Source organism: Dermacentor andersoni, chromosome 9 (genome assembly GCF_023375885.2).
Source record: "Dermacentor andersoni chromosome 9, qqDerAnde1_hic_scaffold, whole genome shotgun sequence".
Classification (NCBI taxonomy): domain Eukaryota; kingdom Metazoa; phylum Arthropoda; class Arachnida; order Ixodida; family Ixodidae; genus Dermacentor; species Dermacentor andersoni.
Window position 1 is genome coordinate 116,306,681 of NC_092822.1, and position 15,527 is coordinate 116,322,207.

Here is a 15,527-nt window from a genome sequence, read left to right on the forward strand (position 1 = left end):
TGGAAAGTGTGTGAAGAATGCTGATAGCATCAAAATGTCACCGCGTTGCTACGGTTGGTATACTGCCTAAAGCGCAAGTCCGGTATCACTTGAGCGATCCTTCTACACCGCAGTTTGAAGATGAAATACGAATAATGTGCTTATTCCTAGTATCAAATATAACGTACCGACAGTGAAACGTGTGATAAACGCCCCTAATAATTTCACCATAACGGCAATCACTTGTTGCTGAAGTAAAGAAGGAAAAGACGCACGAATCAAAGGGGAAAAATATGTTGCTTTTAAAAGGACGTTGTCTCAATATGCGATTACCGGCGGTTGCCATCAAAACATGAATGACGTGCCGAAGCGCTTTCGATGGGCATTCTGATCAACATGTACTTGGTGCGAAAACGATAGGACCAATTTCGAAGCTGCAAGTAAGCCTTATCAGACGTGTATTCCTAAAAGAATACGTTATTAGTTAACACAAAGCCTAGTTGTGATAACTAATCTAAGTTGAGTTGTGATCCCAAGTCGTGATCCTGATTTGCAACCGCTTAATAGAATTTCTTTTTACTTATAGGACTTGGTGCTATTAATCTGTCCCCTTCACCTATTAAATTTAAATAAAAAAACTGTCTTTAATGTTTGTTTTCTAGAATGCTGTTACAAATTTCTATATGTTCCACTCCGGCCCTGTTGAAAGGCTGACAGTATGCGTGAATAAATAAAATAAGTATCAACTTGCTATAATTGTAAGTTGCGATAGTAAGTTAAGATAGCAAGTTGTCTTCTCCAAAAAAGCAGAGGGCCCACCGAGTGTATATGTTCCAAACAGAAGCGTGCATACTATTCCCTCTACTCACTTTATTAAAGCCGTAAAACCAATGTTTTCATGTTTTCCAATACCTTAGTTAACGGTCATTCCGATGGGTGGTGTTATACCAGGAAAGAATCATATCAATAGTACGAGGATATGTTGCCACTTTTAGAATGCACCTACGATTAATATTTTGTTTTGATATTGCAAATTTTCCCAGGTGGGCTGGAAAGGGTTAAGGCAATTGTTCCCCCATACGTACATCCGTTAAAAATAAACTGTGGGCCCTATCATCTCGACGCTTGCTGTCTGCTATGAAGAACGCCGCAATGGCGGCCCTGCGGAATGATTTTACTCCACCTGAGGTTCATTAATGTGCACCCGATGAAGTGTGCGCCAGCGCTTTCGCGTTCCACCCTATATACTAGAACGCAGCTGCCGTGGATGCTAATCGTGAGACTAGCACCGCTCTCAGCCGGAAGCTTCCTCTGAGGAACAATATAGACGCTTTTGGAGCATTATAAGCTATCCACATGGGCTAGTCCACATCGGTGGCATAGGGAATGCAAAAAAGAAGGAATTACATATACTTTTGCTACAGTATATGTTGTAAAGTGAATAAGCCTAATGGCTGTTTAAATAAGTGTAGTTGATCTAATTGCTTCCCTTTGCTATTCGTCATAAAGCTAGTACACTGACTATTATATGTATACTAACTGTTAGTTGGTTAAATTATCTACATGGCATTCGTGGGGTATCGAACTTACAAAACCAGTTCCATCTATCAAGATTACTTTGCTAAATACTGATGCGTTTACACATTCTTTTGAACAGAATTTTTCGTACGGTTACATTATGCACGAATAAGTTCACAACCGCTTGAACTCGTTTCTTCAGAGCAGAACCGAAGCATAAAAACTGCTGCTTTTAAACGTGTGTAATTTTCGGTATATATTATCATGCAAGCGACTCTCACCTCTGACCTAGGTGTTCCTGGTAGAAGAGGTATTCCCAGGCCCGCGGCATGATGTCGATGGCATCACGCAAACAAGCACGGAGGCGCAAACGGAAGGCTGCCCTCCGGTCGATGCTGTACACGTCGACAAGATGGCTGGATGACACCGGGAGAAGGCTTTCAACAGCCAGGTATCGTACCAAGAGAACCAGGTCAACTGGTTTTGTCACAGCCATGAAGTCTGCGAAGGTGGTCACCAGAGTTGGCGTGGAGGTCACCACGTCGTCGTCCGGCCCGAAGTACTGCGCAGTTTTGGAACCGGGATCAACGCTTTTATTTTAAAACCGACCTGTCATTGACTACAAACTTCCTACCCACTAAGATGAGCTGTTAATGCTGAAGTAACAGTAATTGTACTGTCGAAATAGTGCGTTCATGTTTAACTTGGTCATGAGGATCTGTTCATATAGAACGAGTACTTGGGGATTTGAGCAGGAAACTTTCTGACCATTTCTGCCTGGGCAACTTGGTGTTCTAGGGGTGGCGAAAAATAATTACGGAGGCCTGAACACTCCGCTAGAATACGTGTTAATTTAGTGACTTTTGGCAAGTAAATTAACCTACTAATATTGCACTAAGATGAACAAGCGCTTACGTCTCGCTTTCTATCGGTGGGCAGTGCATCGTTCGTCAACTTCAAAAGCTCGCCCGGTTCAGTAAACTTCACAAGATGCTCGTGCGCCTGCGAGAACTTGACGTACTGGAGCCCTCCCCGCCAGTGCAAAGATGCATTCAGCCATGACCATAGCCTCCTCAGCGTCAGCAGAACTTGCATGGCCTCGTGTCGAAACCGGTCGAAGACAGTTCCGTTGTGTGCGACCAGCCGCAGGGTGTCCTCCACGACCGAAAGCGTCCGCTCACCGGCGCCGGCCGGAAGCAGTGGGAACCGGAAGTCCAGGTTCAGTGCCCGTCTGCTGTCGGCGGTGTGCTTCAGCGACGGGCCGAGGATGGCGTGGAGGAGGACGGGCACACCGAACTCGAGCGACAGCCTTAGCAGGACGCCGAGGATGTCCTGGCGGGTGTAGGCGAGCACCTCGGGGCTCCACTGGATGCCGGCGCTTCGCAGTAGAAAGCGCAGCGCGGTTGGACTGTCCTGATTTTGTCTGCGTATACAAAGGTGGATAGAGGCCGTTCTCTTTAATGTCACACTCTGACCGGAACGTCTGCCGAGGCAGTATCTCCATCGGTAATTAGAAGATGACACGTGATTCCTTGGGCCCTGCCGCTAGAGGGGCGTGTCCTAGATATTAAGCGATGGCGTATTTCACTGGTATGCGTAGGTGAAAACAAAGAAAAATTCCCGTATTCCAGCGACTCATTTTCTGAATTCTTAGTGCGCACGGCATTTCGGACAACTCTGCTGCTCGTTACGTTAATAGACTAATGCGTAACCTTCACAACAGCCTTCCTTCCCCTTTTACTCATGGCAAACAGGGTGGAAGTTCAGTGTTTCTCATGGTATGTCCTGGATAGTGGAAAAAATGTGTCTAAATTGCATTTGCAATTTAGACAAATATGTAGTAGGCACCTTAGGAAGGTGAGCGAATATGATGGAAATAAATGATAGTGCCACAGAGGTCTCAAAGTAACATCACTTTTTATTCGTCTAGAATAATGCAACCATTCTAATTTACCAAATAAAACACTTTTCAATGGATGAAAAGTAATATGACCAGCACACAGTCGTAATGTCTAGCAACATATACGGAACCTTTTCAGAGGATCATTCGCAATTCCGTGGGACTATATATATTAATAATCAGCAGTTATCAGAGAAGAGAACATTGCCGCACATTATCATTTAGAAAACATTAGACTTACTAATTTTGCTGCCCATCGGACACTCAGAGCCTGTGTTTTCGAAAGTCAACAAACAAAGCGCGATGTTTCTTTGCGGAGCGTTTCGCCTTTGTCGTAACGACGAGACACAACGCGTCGGATACCGCAGCGCGAACTTGCACGATAATAAAAAAACCTGCACTCAAACCTTTCGCCAATGAATTCCGCGCTCTAGGTGAGAGCAAAATTTGAAGTGAAGCGCAAGCCACATTTTGAAGAAACGCGCAAGCACATGAAAAAAAAAAAAAAAAAAATCGGGATGAAACCGCCCCTTTCAAGTAAGCGACGCCATTCCGCACGAGACAGCTGATTTGCACAGTCTTGCCAAGTCTTCAGCCAGAATCACTGGCTTGGGGCGACATCAAGGACGAACTAATAAATTGTGAAACAGAAAAAAATAACATTTGTTGTTTTAGTACAGAAAAATATTTGAAACGGGATATTAAATTTACTCGTACGACGGTATTCTCATGTAAAACTTTCGAACATTTCTTTTACATAGGTTTTCTGGCTGCTGCTAAACTTTGTAGGGTGCCGGAGCTAACTCCAGTTAGTGACTTATTCTCCGGCACCCCCATATTTCTCTACGAGAAATATAAGGGTGACGGAAAACGGATGAAAACGTATGGGAGTGACGGATTGATAGTTTCAGTGTTTGTTCCGCCCTCGCCTAGTCGCGCTTCAATCATGTGCCACTAACTGATCTCTCAGGTGACAGGTTTTAGCACGTTTTTCGTCCCAAGCTGCGCGACCTATTTAGACAGAGCTTGATCTTTATTCGAGGCCGGATCACTATATATACATGCCATTCAAGAACTCAGGCATGCGCAAACCAAGATGCATCGAGATGCGGCAATTCTTGATAAAGACAGCGAATGCGTGCTAAACAATCTCGGCCTAGCTTCTCAATAATTGCAGTTTCAGTTGTCAGTCTCGTTTTTTCGTCTTTGTGCTTGCGCTCAAGCAAACATTATTGGAAAAGAGGCGAGCGACCACGCGTGCAGCAGTCGGCTGCTAACCAGTCATGACCGCCTTTCTTTACAGAGTTGCTCAGTCAGCCTATCGTTTAGACATCGCGCAGTTTGCCGGGCGCAGTGTCTACCACACGATATCGGTATCTCGTACAAGCGCTAAAACACTGTACCAAAGATTCGCGCCAACAAGGACAGAAGTTAATACTTGTTACAATTACATCTTTCATAAATGTAGTTGATTACGGTTACCGATTACTGCCCCACGAAAGTAACTGAACAATTACTAAAAACTGAACGATTACTTTCGCGTTACTTTATACGCTACCTTTATTAGCGTTGCACAAATTCGGTAAATGAAGCGAGATGGACTGGCTCTGTCAGTACGTCATCCGCACTCCTTCACAAGTTGTTTACTTTTGCTATAAATTGCTTTTACGAACTTTCTTCGGTAATGTTTCCTCATCCGCGACAACGAAAACTCGCTCGATGTGCACGCTAGGGATAAAGTAACGTACGAACATCATCATCATCAGCCTATTTTATGTCCGCTGCTGAACGAAGGCCTCTGCCTGCAATCTCAAATTACTCCTGTCCTGCGCCAACCGATTCCAACTAGCGCCCGCGAATGTCCCGATTTCATCGCCCCACCTAGTCTTCTGCAGTCGTCGACTGCGCTTCCCCTCTCTTGGTACAAATTCTGTAACCCCAATGGCCCAACGGTTCCCGAACCTGAGCATTACATGACCTGCCCTGCTCCATTTTTTCTCCTAATGTCAATTAGAATATCGGCTACACCATAACGAATGACATACTAACGCCCTTTTTATAATATAGGATGTGCCAATAGACCAGCATGATTATTTAGGACTGGGCGCATTGATTCGCTGAACTGTACTGCATGCGAAGGGACAAAAAAAATATTGAAAACTTTCTGTGGTTTTGCCCAAAATACCGAGGCGAGAAGGATGTTCTGACTGACAACCTGCAAAAGAATGACCCACCGCATGCGTGCCTCCAATACCTTGTGTTCCCAGAAAGGTCAGCTTTATACCCCGCACATGAGCTTCGAATCTTCTTCCTACATTCCTAAGAAACACCTTTCATGGGCATTTGGTGACATACAACAGTAACGTTGAAATAGATGCTAAGGAGGAGCAATTGCCGGCCTCTATCGCCAGGGTAAATCCGCCATTTGCTACAGCTCACCACGACCACCAACAAAAGGTTGTGGTTACCCAATGCCGCGATTTCAGCAGTCTATGAAGCGCAGTGCTTCGTTGTTATTGTGGCTAGGGGAAGGCGCTTCCGATAGCGCTAGCGAAAAATAGAAAAATCGACCATAGGTGGTTTCCTGGAATCCACATCCGAAGTGGTCATCGATATCGAGCCGTAGAAGTGCCGTTTCAGTTTGTCAACCACCATCTGGTGAATTTCCTCACGACGCCCTTGAATCCTAAGCTATTCAGACTTAAACGACTAATTGTTTAATGTTTCACTTTCCTTGAAAACGTCGCAAAATCGGTAAGATAGTCTAATATGTAGCGGCATATTATTTGTGCGTTACAATTGCAAAAATACGTGTATATGAGTCACGTGTGCACCAACAGGTAGAAGCATAAGTGTTTAACAGCCAAGCTATTCTGTCTATATTATATAAGTCGTAGACTACACTAAGCGCTCAACACTTAGCAGCAAACCTTACTGCTTACGAAGGCCGCCTAAAAGAGCTTCGAAGAGACAGAAAGGGAGGTGGGAAGATAGAAAGAATTAGGTCGCACTTCTAAGACAACTGTGCTAATCTGAAAGCCTGCCATGTTGAGTTGATCGAGGCGTAGCTGCAAGACGCTGATAGTGGGAAGGATGTAACCCATGTACATGGTTTCCCACCTTTGACAACTGCATAGTTTCCACCAAATTTAAGTACTTAAAGCTGAAAAGTGCAACTGGTTACTGTTGTATTCTCATAAGTTGTAACTGCCTCGACGGGGCGGTCGGAACGCGGTGCCTACGAAGTAGGCCAACGGCCGAGGGCGTGGAGCGCATTCCTCGAGCGAGGACCAAATGTAGACTGATGTTTATTTCAAAAGATGGGAAGGAGAACACGGCGCAGTACATTTACAAGGTTGGGCGCTGTGTGGCGCTAGCAGTCAAAACAATCCAAGACTGAAGCTAAAATTGAGAATATAACATCAAAAACCATAGTCAAGCTATCGCCCCTCTCTTGAAAAATCCAGAGAGCTCAAGACTCATGTCTTAGAGACAAAAAAGAATGCAACTGTATACAGTTATACAATATATAATATCTTGAGAGGACCTGCGTGAACTTTCTGTCGCAGTGATGATGGGGGAATGATGAATTCTCCGCAGAATAGAAGATTATCCACGGAGTATAATTCGGAGTGCAGTAATGTGTGCGGTTGCAGTTCTGGCGGCAGGTCAGCAGCATTCCTCCACCCATTCACTATTCTGTCTTTTAAGACCTGCGAAACTGGCTCACACCGTGTAGTAGTTCGAAACTCTTCTTTTGGTGGTGTATGCAGGGATGAACGATACTATTCTTCTCGAACTGGCTCAGCCTCAGGAGGAATATGCAGGCACGACAACCCATCGGCTATCACGTTATGGTCACCGTTGCAGTACTCTGTATCAAAGTTCTACTAAAGCAGTCAAGCATCCAATTGAGAAATTCTTAGTGGACGCTGATCAGAACCTTTGGAAGACAGCAATGCAACAAGAGCTTGGTGATCAGTTCGAAGCGTGTACCGACGACCCCATAAATAAACATGTACAAAGGCATGAGCTTTCTTTGTCTCACTGATTCGTCCGTGAGCGCCGAAAACGCACTGCAGGAAAGCCACCTTACACATCTGCGTAGAACACTAACGTTTACATTCGCAGTACTGCGCCAGCGTCGACTGGCCGGCCGGTGAATGCCTGATAACGGCTCGAAGGGACGAGCTCATCAAAAGTAGCGCATGCGTACAAAGTTCTCTGGAAGTGCAAGTTGCGTCTGCTAGACATGACACCACCCTTGTCGCCAATAATTAGCTTCCCTGCTTATCAGAGACAGCAAAACAAAAATAAAAAAATAAAAAAAATAAAGCCCATTTATTAAAGAAAGATGGTTGAACGCCACGCTGCCCCGATGAACTGTATACATATGCATTGCATTACGCGCCTCACGCAATGCATTTCCGGTCGTCACCATGGGTAGGCCGCGGGTGCAGCGCACGGCAGAAGAAGCTTCCATACGCGAACGTAAGAGCGGGCGCGATCGTGCCCGTAAAGCCGATACCGTGTACCGGCAACGGCATGCAGAAGCCATGCGGGAGACGCTGGCACAGTCGAGGTGTCTACTGGTCTTGTGATCGTCAGCGTGTACATCAGACCGAGCAAGTCTCCTTATGACGCGGTAACATTCCTGGCAGAAACGATAAAGACCTTAAAGCCACATAGTACACCGAACTTCATGCGCGGTGACTTTAACATCGGTGTGGCGAAAGAGCACGGCAAATGGATCGAGAGTTTCATGCTAGATCGCGGCTCGTTGAAACTTAAGACGTTGCCGAGACCCACGACGCAACATCGTTCCTGCATTGATCTGACGTTTGCGATCGTAGAGCTGACGTTACGATGGTAGAGCTCCTGACCGTCTATCACAGCGATCACAAGGCAATATTGTGCATGTGTAGAGTCGGCCGTGATAGTGTGAGTGTTTAATCAACGGCTACATGACCTAAAATGAAGGCTATGCAGCGTAACGAAATGTGTCTTCAACTTAACCTTGTAAAAAATACAGTCCTAAACAAGCAGACAAATCACATATCTCGCTCAGCATATCTTGGGTTTGTTGCCTGGTTGTTGGCTTTGAACTTTAACTTAGTTTGCTTTGGGTGAAGCTTCGCGTTCAAATATCTTTCCTTAAGAAAGAGGCTTTGATTTTTTAACAGCGGAGCTCTAAGCTTTTAGTTCCGCCGTGGAGCGTTACCAGAAAACTCAGTCCACCTGTGCGCCACCTCGTGTTGCCTAGCAACCACCTACGAGAGCATGGAGCCACGTAACCTCCTCCCATCCCACGCGCGTAGGGCGGAGCTGTGACGTCACAGGCTTGCAAAAGCTCGGAACGGCCGACGCGGCGACACACCTCTCGCCTCCTCTACTCCGCCATGGGAAGACCGAAGAAAGTCCAGACGCCCGAAGAAGAATCGGCTTACCAGGAAGAGCGCCGTACTGCCAAGCGAAAAGCGATGTGTCTATGCCGAGCTGATCCGGAACACCGCGCCGAAGCGGCGGCTGAGAAGAGGCGACGCCGAGTCGAGGATCCGGAATTTCAGTCCAGGCACGCGAAAGTCGGCGCCTGAATGCTCGACTTCGCCGAGAAAATGATCCCGGCCTGCGACTGCTCGAAAACTTCCAGCGTCAAGCCCGCCGGGACAACTTAGCAAAACATAGAATAACCTCGCGAACCTAAAAACAACTTAGCCAAGTCTACCATAACCTTGCAAAACCTAGAAACGACTTAGCAAAGCGTATCAAAAACTCAGGAAAACTTAACATGACCGCGCAAAACCTACAAACAACTTAGGCAAGCCACGTAAAAGCTAGGTGATCACAGGCTCCGGTGTTGACTCCAGCCTTGCACCACTAGTGCAAGCTGCGCACGTTTTTTCCCCTTTCTGCAGTGTGCCGATGTCCCAATCAAAGAGCAGGCATTGGTTGCCTTCAACAACACCTTCAGAATCGTCCGCATACTCAGCACACAGAAACCACAATGCTTGTATAGGGTAACAGACTTACAAGATCGCCGTCAAATTTCAGAGAAGCAGCGCGTGCGGCGTTTACGTTTGTCGGTAAAACATGGTTTGCAGACAATGCTATATAGTTGATCCTCAGGTCCATTGCCGCGCCGTTCTGTGTTGCGAATTCTATCCCAAGAACAACGTCGCAAAACCACTGCTTCAGAAATACAAAGGTCACCAAGTACGTATGACCACGCACAGCTATTCTTGACGTGAACCTCCCGGTCGGTGTAATGACGTGACCACCAGTGGTCCGAATTAGTGGGCCGTCCCAGGTCGTCGTTACTTCCTTGAGCTCAGCCGCGAGCGGCCCACTCAGGAAGGAATAGCCTGCGACCGCGTCCACTAGAGCTATAATTTTGTGGCCGTCGACGAGAATTTTCACGTCCGATGTAGGCATTGCGGCCATACTGTTCAGTCTCGTCGAGTTTTATATGCGTCGTTTTGTAGGGTCCCTGCTGAGGCGTAACGACTCGGACGTACACTACGACGTAGACTTGTGCCTGAGCGTCATCGTGTCTTGGCTAAGTTGCGTCGTCGAGTTGCAGTAAGGTGACTTCGCCCAATTCATGTGGTGTGCCATCGCTATTGGTATAGCTGCGCGTGTCTTCGACTCTTCTTTGTATGCTATTGCTTCGCGTCCTTGCGGTCGAGTTTCGTTCACATATCGGGTGATGGAGTCGTCGACGCTTTGCTGCAGTGGAAGATCTTTACTGGCGCGACGTTCAGCAATCTCACCTCCTGAGCTGGCCGCTCTCAGTGTGCCCTGTGGGGACCGGGCGACCTCCCACGGGTGGATGTGTTGTACGAGTGGTAGTCGGATGAGTCTGTTCGCTGAGGGGACGGCGAGCATGAAAAGGGGCGAGGCTCTCTTTGCTCGGTCTCGGCCAAATAGCGCTGGATTTCTTGAGGACACTACCCAGGTTGTGGGCGCAGAGCGTACACTGAGAATCCTCGCAGACCGAGGTCTCAGTACTGGAACTGTCGATAAACGTGACCTGTTTCGCCCCAATGAAAGCAGGGCGGGCGATGATCCGCAGTTCGCCAGACGTCGCTCTTTCATGCGTTGCTGCGCGGTGCTCGGGAAGGGCTTGTAGAATGCGGCCGAGGAAGGCGAGCAGTTGCTTTGAAGCTGCGCTTGTATCGCGTCCGGCGAAGTGGTGTAAGGCCGAATGTGTCCCATTCCGAACTTCGTGCGCAGGGGGATCGCAAGCAGTTGCGGCAGTGGCAGCGGCGACTTAAGTCGTAACTTGGGGCTGCGTGACTGTCAATGCCCCTTGTTAGCTCCTCCTGAATGGTGTGGACTATAGATGCTACCTGCGGATGCTACCAGTGGATGCTGCGCACTTGTAAACATCTTTTGAAGCTCGTCGCGGGCAACGTTTCGGATGATTTGGCGGAGCCTGTCAGAGTTCGCTGCGGCTGCATACATCGCCAAAGACTGCGTTGGGCGTTTGTAGTGCCGGGTGCGAATCTCCAGGGCTTTCTGGATCACCGATGCCTTAGTGACAAAGTAAGCAATTGTGGTTGGAGGACTGCGGGCAAGTCCGGCAAAAAGTTGCTCTTTTAAGCCCCTCATTAGAAGCCGAACCTTCTTTTCTTCAGGCACGTTGGGGCCTGCGCGACAGAACAACCACGTCATTTCGTCACCGAAAACAGCCGCACTTTCGTTAGGTTGCTGCTTTCGTGATTCCAACATCAGCTCTGTATGCTCCTTGCCAAGAACATTTGCGAAGACCTAGAGAAGCGCGGCCTTCAATGCGGCCCACGTAGTAAATGATGGCTCCCGGTTCTCACACCTGCTGCTGGAAGAATCTTCAAGTGAGAAGAAGGCGTCACGTAGCCTGGCCTCACTGTCCCATTTGTTAAAGGAAGCTACTGGCTCGAACTTTTGAGGCCAATTTTCCGCATTTTCGCATGACGTCCCATGGAAACGGGGAGGCTCACTTGGATGCTGCAAGATGACCGGAGCCGTGCTCGGGACGTCAGTCATTGTACCGAAAGTGTGCTGCTTGTATTAGGGCGTCGTCGTAAGGAGACCGTATTATGGAGGCAGATTTTGTCGGCTGCTCGGGTGCACTGGCGTGACGTCCACTGGGTATTCTCGCAGCGGGCTACCGTGACGGGATCCTGGGGTTGTCTTGAACGTGGGCTGTTGCAATCGCACCGCTGGCACGAGTTGTTGCACCTGGGTCGCAAGCCCCAAGGGTAGCGTTGGCCTGGCGGCCTGGGGCACAACTGGAAGCATCCGTAGGTCCTGGCAAAGCATGAGTCGACTGCTAACAGAACAACTTGTTTATTCTAGCATCGCAAAAGAGCGGCCGGTCAGGTCGACCGAAGTGGAGAGACGGGAGAGCACGTTTCTCGACGGAAGAAATCGGAGCCTCTCTCTTGGCGTCCGGGGGCAGCTGCTTTTATACTCTCGGAGTCGAGGGCAAGGAGGAACGCTTCGTCAGAGGCGCACGTGATGCGGGGCACGGACACGCTGAGAGACACGTTGAGACGAGTAAGTGACGCATCCGCCGGGCCGGCGCCGGTCAGACCTCCTCGCTTCACAGTTGGGGCAGCTCCTCTCCCCGGCTGCCGCGCTTTGACAAACGTGGGCACCAACATGCACACACACACACACGCACACACGAAGACACGTGGCATTGAAACATGCCTGGGCGCGTTTGGCGGGGAGGCGTTGCGGCAGCGCTGAACGGGCCAAAATGTCCGCCGCATTGATCGAAGCCCCGGCGTCCGTTGCATCCGCGCCGGCTATACCGCGCGTCGTAGGCGAAACTTAACAGACTGCCCCGCCGGGGGAAGGAGATCCCGATGGTCAGGGGACTGCATCCGCTGTCCGGAGGGATGTCGCTCGATGATGCTCATAACCGAAGTCGGTCGTCCCTCGGCGTTTCTTGAGCGCAGCGCACAGAGAAGGCCTCGTTCTCTCGTTCAGGTTCACACAGGACACTGCAAAGTGACTTCGGGAGAGTTGACATTTTTGTTCTCGTTCCCGGCAAGCGTTAGAACTACGCCGAAACTCAACCGCTCAGTCAGCAAGCACGGCACAACCCTCACCAAGTCCCGCCAGGCTCTTTCCCCTTTTACACCACGGCCTAGTTCCTTACAGTACTCTAGCAGCACTCAGAACGCGTCCACAAATTGGAAAATTGCACTAGAAAGCACGTCATGACTTTGAAACACTAAACAAAAGCAATATCTTAAAAATCCTGCCTCAGGAAGAAAAACATCAGTAACAAACAACTCTGAGGCTGATTCCTACGTTAGGGGCTTCGACTTAAGCCATCGGCGTTACCGTTGAGACTCCTCTTTTTGTAACGCACCTCAAAGGAATATTGTTGCAAAGCGAGGCTCCAGCGCAGGAGGCGGCCATTTGTGGAAGAGATGGTCTGCAGCCATTGGAGAGGGCAGTGATCCGTACCGAAGCATGCGAAGCGGAGAACGCAGCGAGCGACCGTACACTAGCTCAGCTGGCGAAAACCCTGTAGCCGCATGCGGCGCGGTCCTTAATGCAAACATCACCCCAGGCAGACACAGCTTCCAGTCAGTTTGTTGTTCAAAACACAGTGCTCTCAACACGCGCTTCGTGACGGAGTGGAGCTTCTCAACGGAATTCGACTGTGGGTGGTACACTGAGCTGTATAACAGCTTTACGCCACACCTTTCGAGAAAGGCTGTCGTCAAAGCGCTAGTAAACACTGTGCCCTGATCTGACTGGATTTCCGCAGGAAAACCAACTCCCGCAAATATGGACAGTAGTGCATTGACTATCTCAACTGAGCTGAGTTCTTTAAGCGGCACTGCTTCAGGGAACTTTGTCGCTGGGCAGGTCACAGTCAAAATGTGCCTGTACCCCGTGGTTGTTACCGGCAGAGGTCCCACTGTATCAATAACGAGCCGTCTAAAAGGCTCCGTAATGATAGGTACGAACTTCAACGGCGCCCTCGATTTGTCCCCTGGTTTGCCCACCCGCTGACAGGTGTCACATGCCCTCACAAAGTGGTCTGCGTCCCGAAAACACCCTGGCCAATAGTACTCTTGCAAGAGGCGGTCCTTAGTTTTCTTAACTCCTAGGTGTCCGGACCACGAACCCCCATGTGACAAGCGCAGCAGATCCTGACGGTAGCACTGAAGCACAATCAGCTGATCGAACTCCACTCCCCTGCGGTCTATATACTTCCGGTACAGGACCCCACCTCTTTCCACAAAACGAGCATTTTTATTGGCGATACCTTCCTTGATAATGCAGCGTACGTTTTCTAGGCTGCCATCCTTTTTTTGCTCGGCTATCAAAGCCGACCGGCTGACTTTTAGCAACCTATTAAGTCCGTCTGACGTAGGCGCGATGAGCAAATCTGCAGATAGCTCTTCTAACTTTCCCGTGTCGGGCATTTCCTCTCCAGTATCTGGTGCCTTCAACGCTACAGGCTTAATTTTATTCAATTCGGACGTGCTCTGAATATCAGCTTGCTGCGCCTCTGACCCTTTCTCATTGTTCGACAACGTCGGCCCCGCAACTACCGCCTTTGCAGCGAGATCCCGAACTTTCGATGTGGTTAAGGCCTGAACGCTAGCCTCACCAAACAAAAGCCCCTTCTCGCGCAGGAGGTGATCGGACCTGTTCGAAAATAGGTACGGGTACTGGGGGGGGGCAGCATAGATGACACTGCGGCCTCCGTCTCAAGCGCTCCGAAAGGTCCTTCAATAAGCACTTTTGCTACGGGCAGACACACGCTATGAGCTTCCACGGCTTGCTTGATCCATGCGCACTCGCCCGTGAACATATCGGGTTCTACGTAGGAGGGGTGAACTACATCCATTGTAGCTGCGGAATCGCGAAGCACTCGGCACTCTTTCCCGTTCACGAGGAGGTCTCGCATGTAAGGCTCGAGAAGCTTCATGTTCTCGTCAGTGCTGCATAATGACAAAAACACGACTTTTGTTTTTGTTTCTGGACACTGCGCCGAAAAGTGACCCGGCTTCTGACACGTATAACACACGCGCGCTTGCTTCGTCTCGAACCGCTTTCTGCGTTCGGCTTCGGCTGCCACCGTCTCCTTACGTTCGGTCGGACTGCTTTCACTCACATCCGCACTACGTGTGTCCCCCCTTGCTCTCATGGGTGTGAACTTCGGCCTCTCAAACTTGGAGCCAAATTCACCCTTTTGACCGTCCTTAGCTCCGCGAGCCCGACGCGTCACAAACTCCTCGGCTAGCTCGGCGGCTTTAGCCACCGTACTAACGTCTGGCCTATCCAAGACCCAGTACCGCACGTTCTCAGGTAACCGACTATAAAACTGTTCCAGCCCGAAACACTGCAGAACTTTCTCGTGGTCACCAAACGCTTTCTCTTCTTTGAGCCACTCCTGCATGTTTGACATAAGCCTGTAGGCAACCTCTGTATATGACTCACTTTTGCCTTTCTCATTTTCCCGAAACTTCCGACGGAACGCCTCCGCTGACAGCCTGTACTTTTTTAGCAGACTCGATTTCACTTTGTCGAAATCCTCTGCCTCCTCTCTCTTCAAGCGAGCGACTACGTCGGCCGCCTCGCCGGGTAACAAAGTGAGCAAGCGCTGTGGCCACGTTTCCCGAGAGAACCCCTGCTTCTCGCACGTTCGCTCAAAGTTAACCAGGAACAAACCAATGTCCTCTCCAAGCTTAAACGGCCGCATCAGGTGAGTCATTTTGAACAATACTCGTTCTCCTGCACCGTGTGCCTGACTTCCATTACGAGCGCGTTCCATCTCTATCTCGAGACGCTTCATTTCCAAAGCGTGTTGACGGTCGCGCTCTTTTTCTTTCTCTTGTTGCTCTCGCTCTCTCTGTTGTTTAAGTTCGCGCTCCTGTTTCTCTTTCTGTTCTTTAAGTTCGCGCTCCGGTTTCTCTTTCTGTTCTTTAAGTTCACGCTCCTGTCTTTTTGCCCTCTCCTCAATGGTCTCAAGGCATTCCGACAGCTCGTCATCCTCAGCTTCTAACTCAAGAATAGCCCTTAGCAGTTCTGGTTTTCCGAGTTCGTCTGCGACATCCAGACCCAACTCTCTTGCAAGCTCCAGCAAGTTCGTTTTGCGCAACGACTTCAAATCCAT

The 15,527-nt window shown here is 49.2% G+C and overlaps 1 protein-coding gene across 1 annotated transcript in view; it reads right to left on the reverse strand.

Annotated features, from left to right (window-relative positions):
• Positions 1-4,888, reverse strand: part of LOC129384460 (endothelin-converting enzyme-like 1) — a 31,260-nt gene extending 26,372 nt beyond the window's left edge. Inside the window, exons 1-2 of the mRNA XM_055069910.1 lie at positions 2,413-4,888; positions 1,779-2,059 (exon numbers count right to left, since the gene is read on the reverse strand). Coding sequence (XP_054925885.1) covers positions 1,779-2,059; positions 2,413-2,592 — 461 coding nt within the window. The 5' untranslated portion in view covers positions 2,593-4,888. The remainder of the gene's footprint in view (positions 1-1,778; positions 2,060-2,412) is intronic.
• Positions 4,889-15,527: the final 10,639 nt, after the last annotated feature.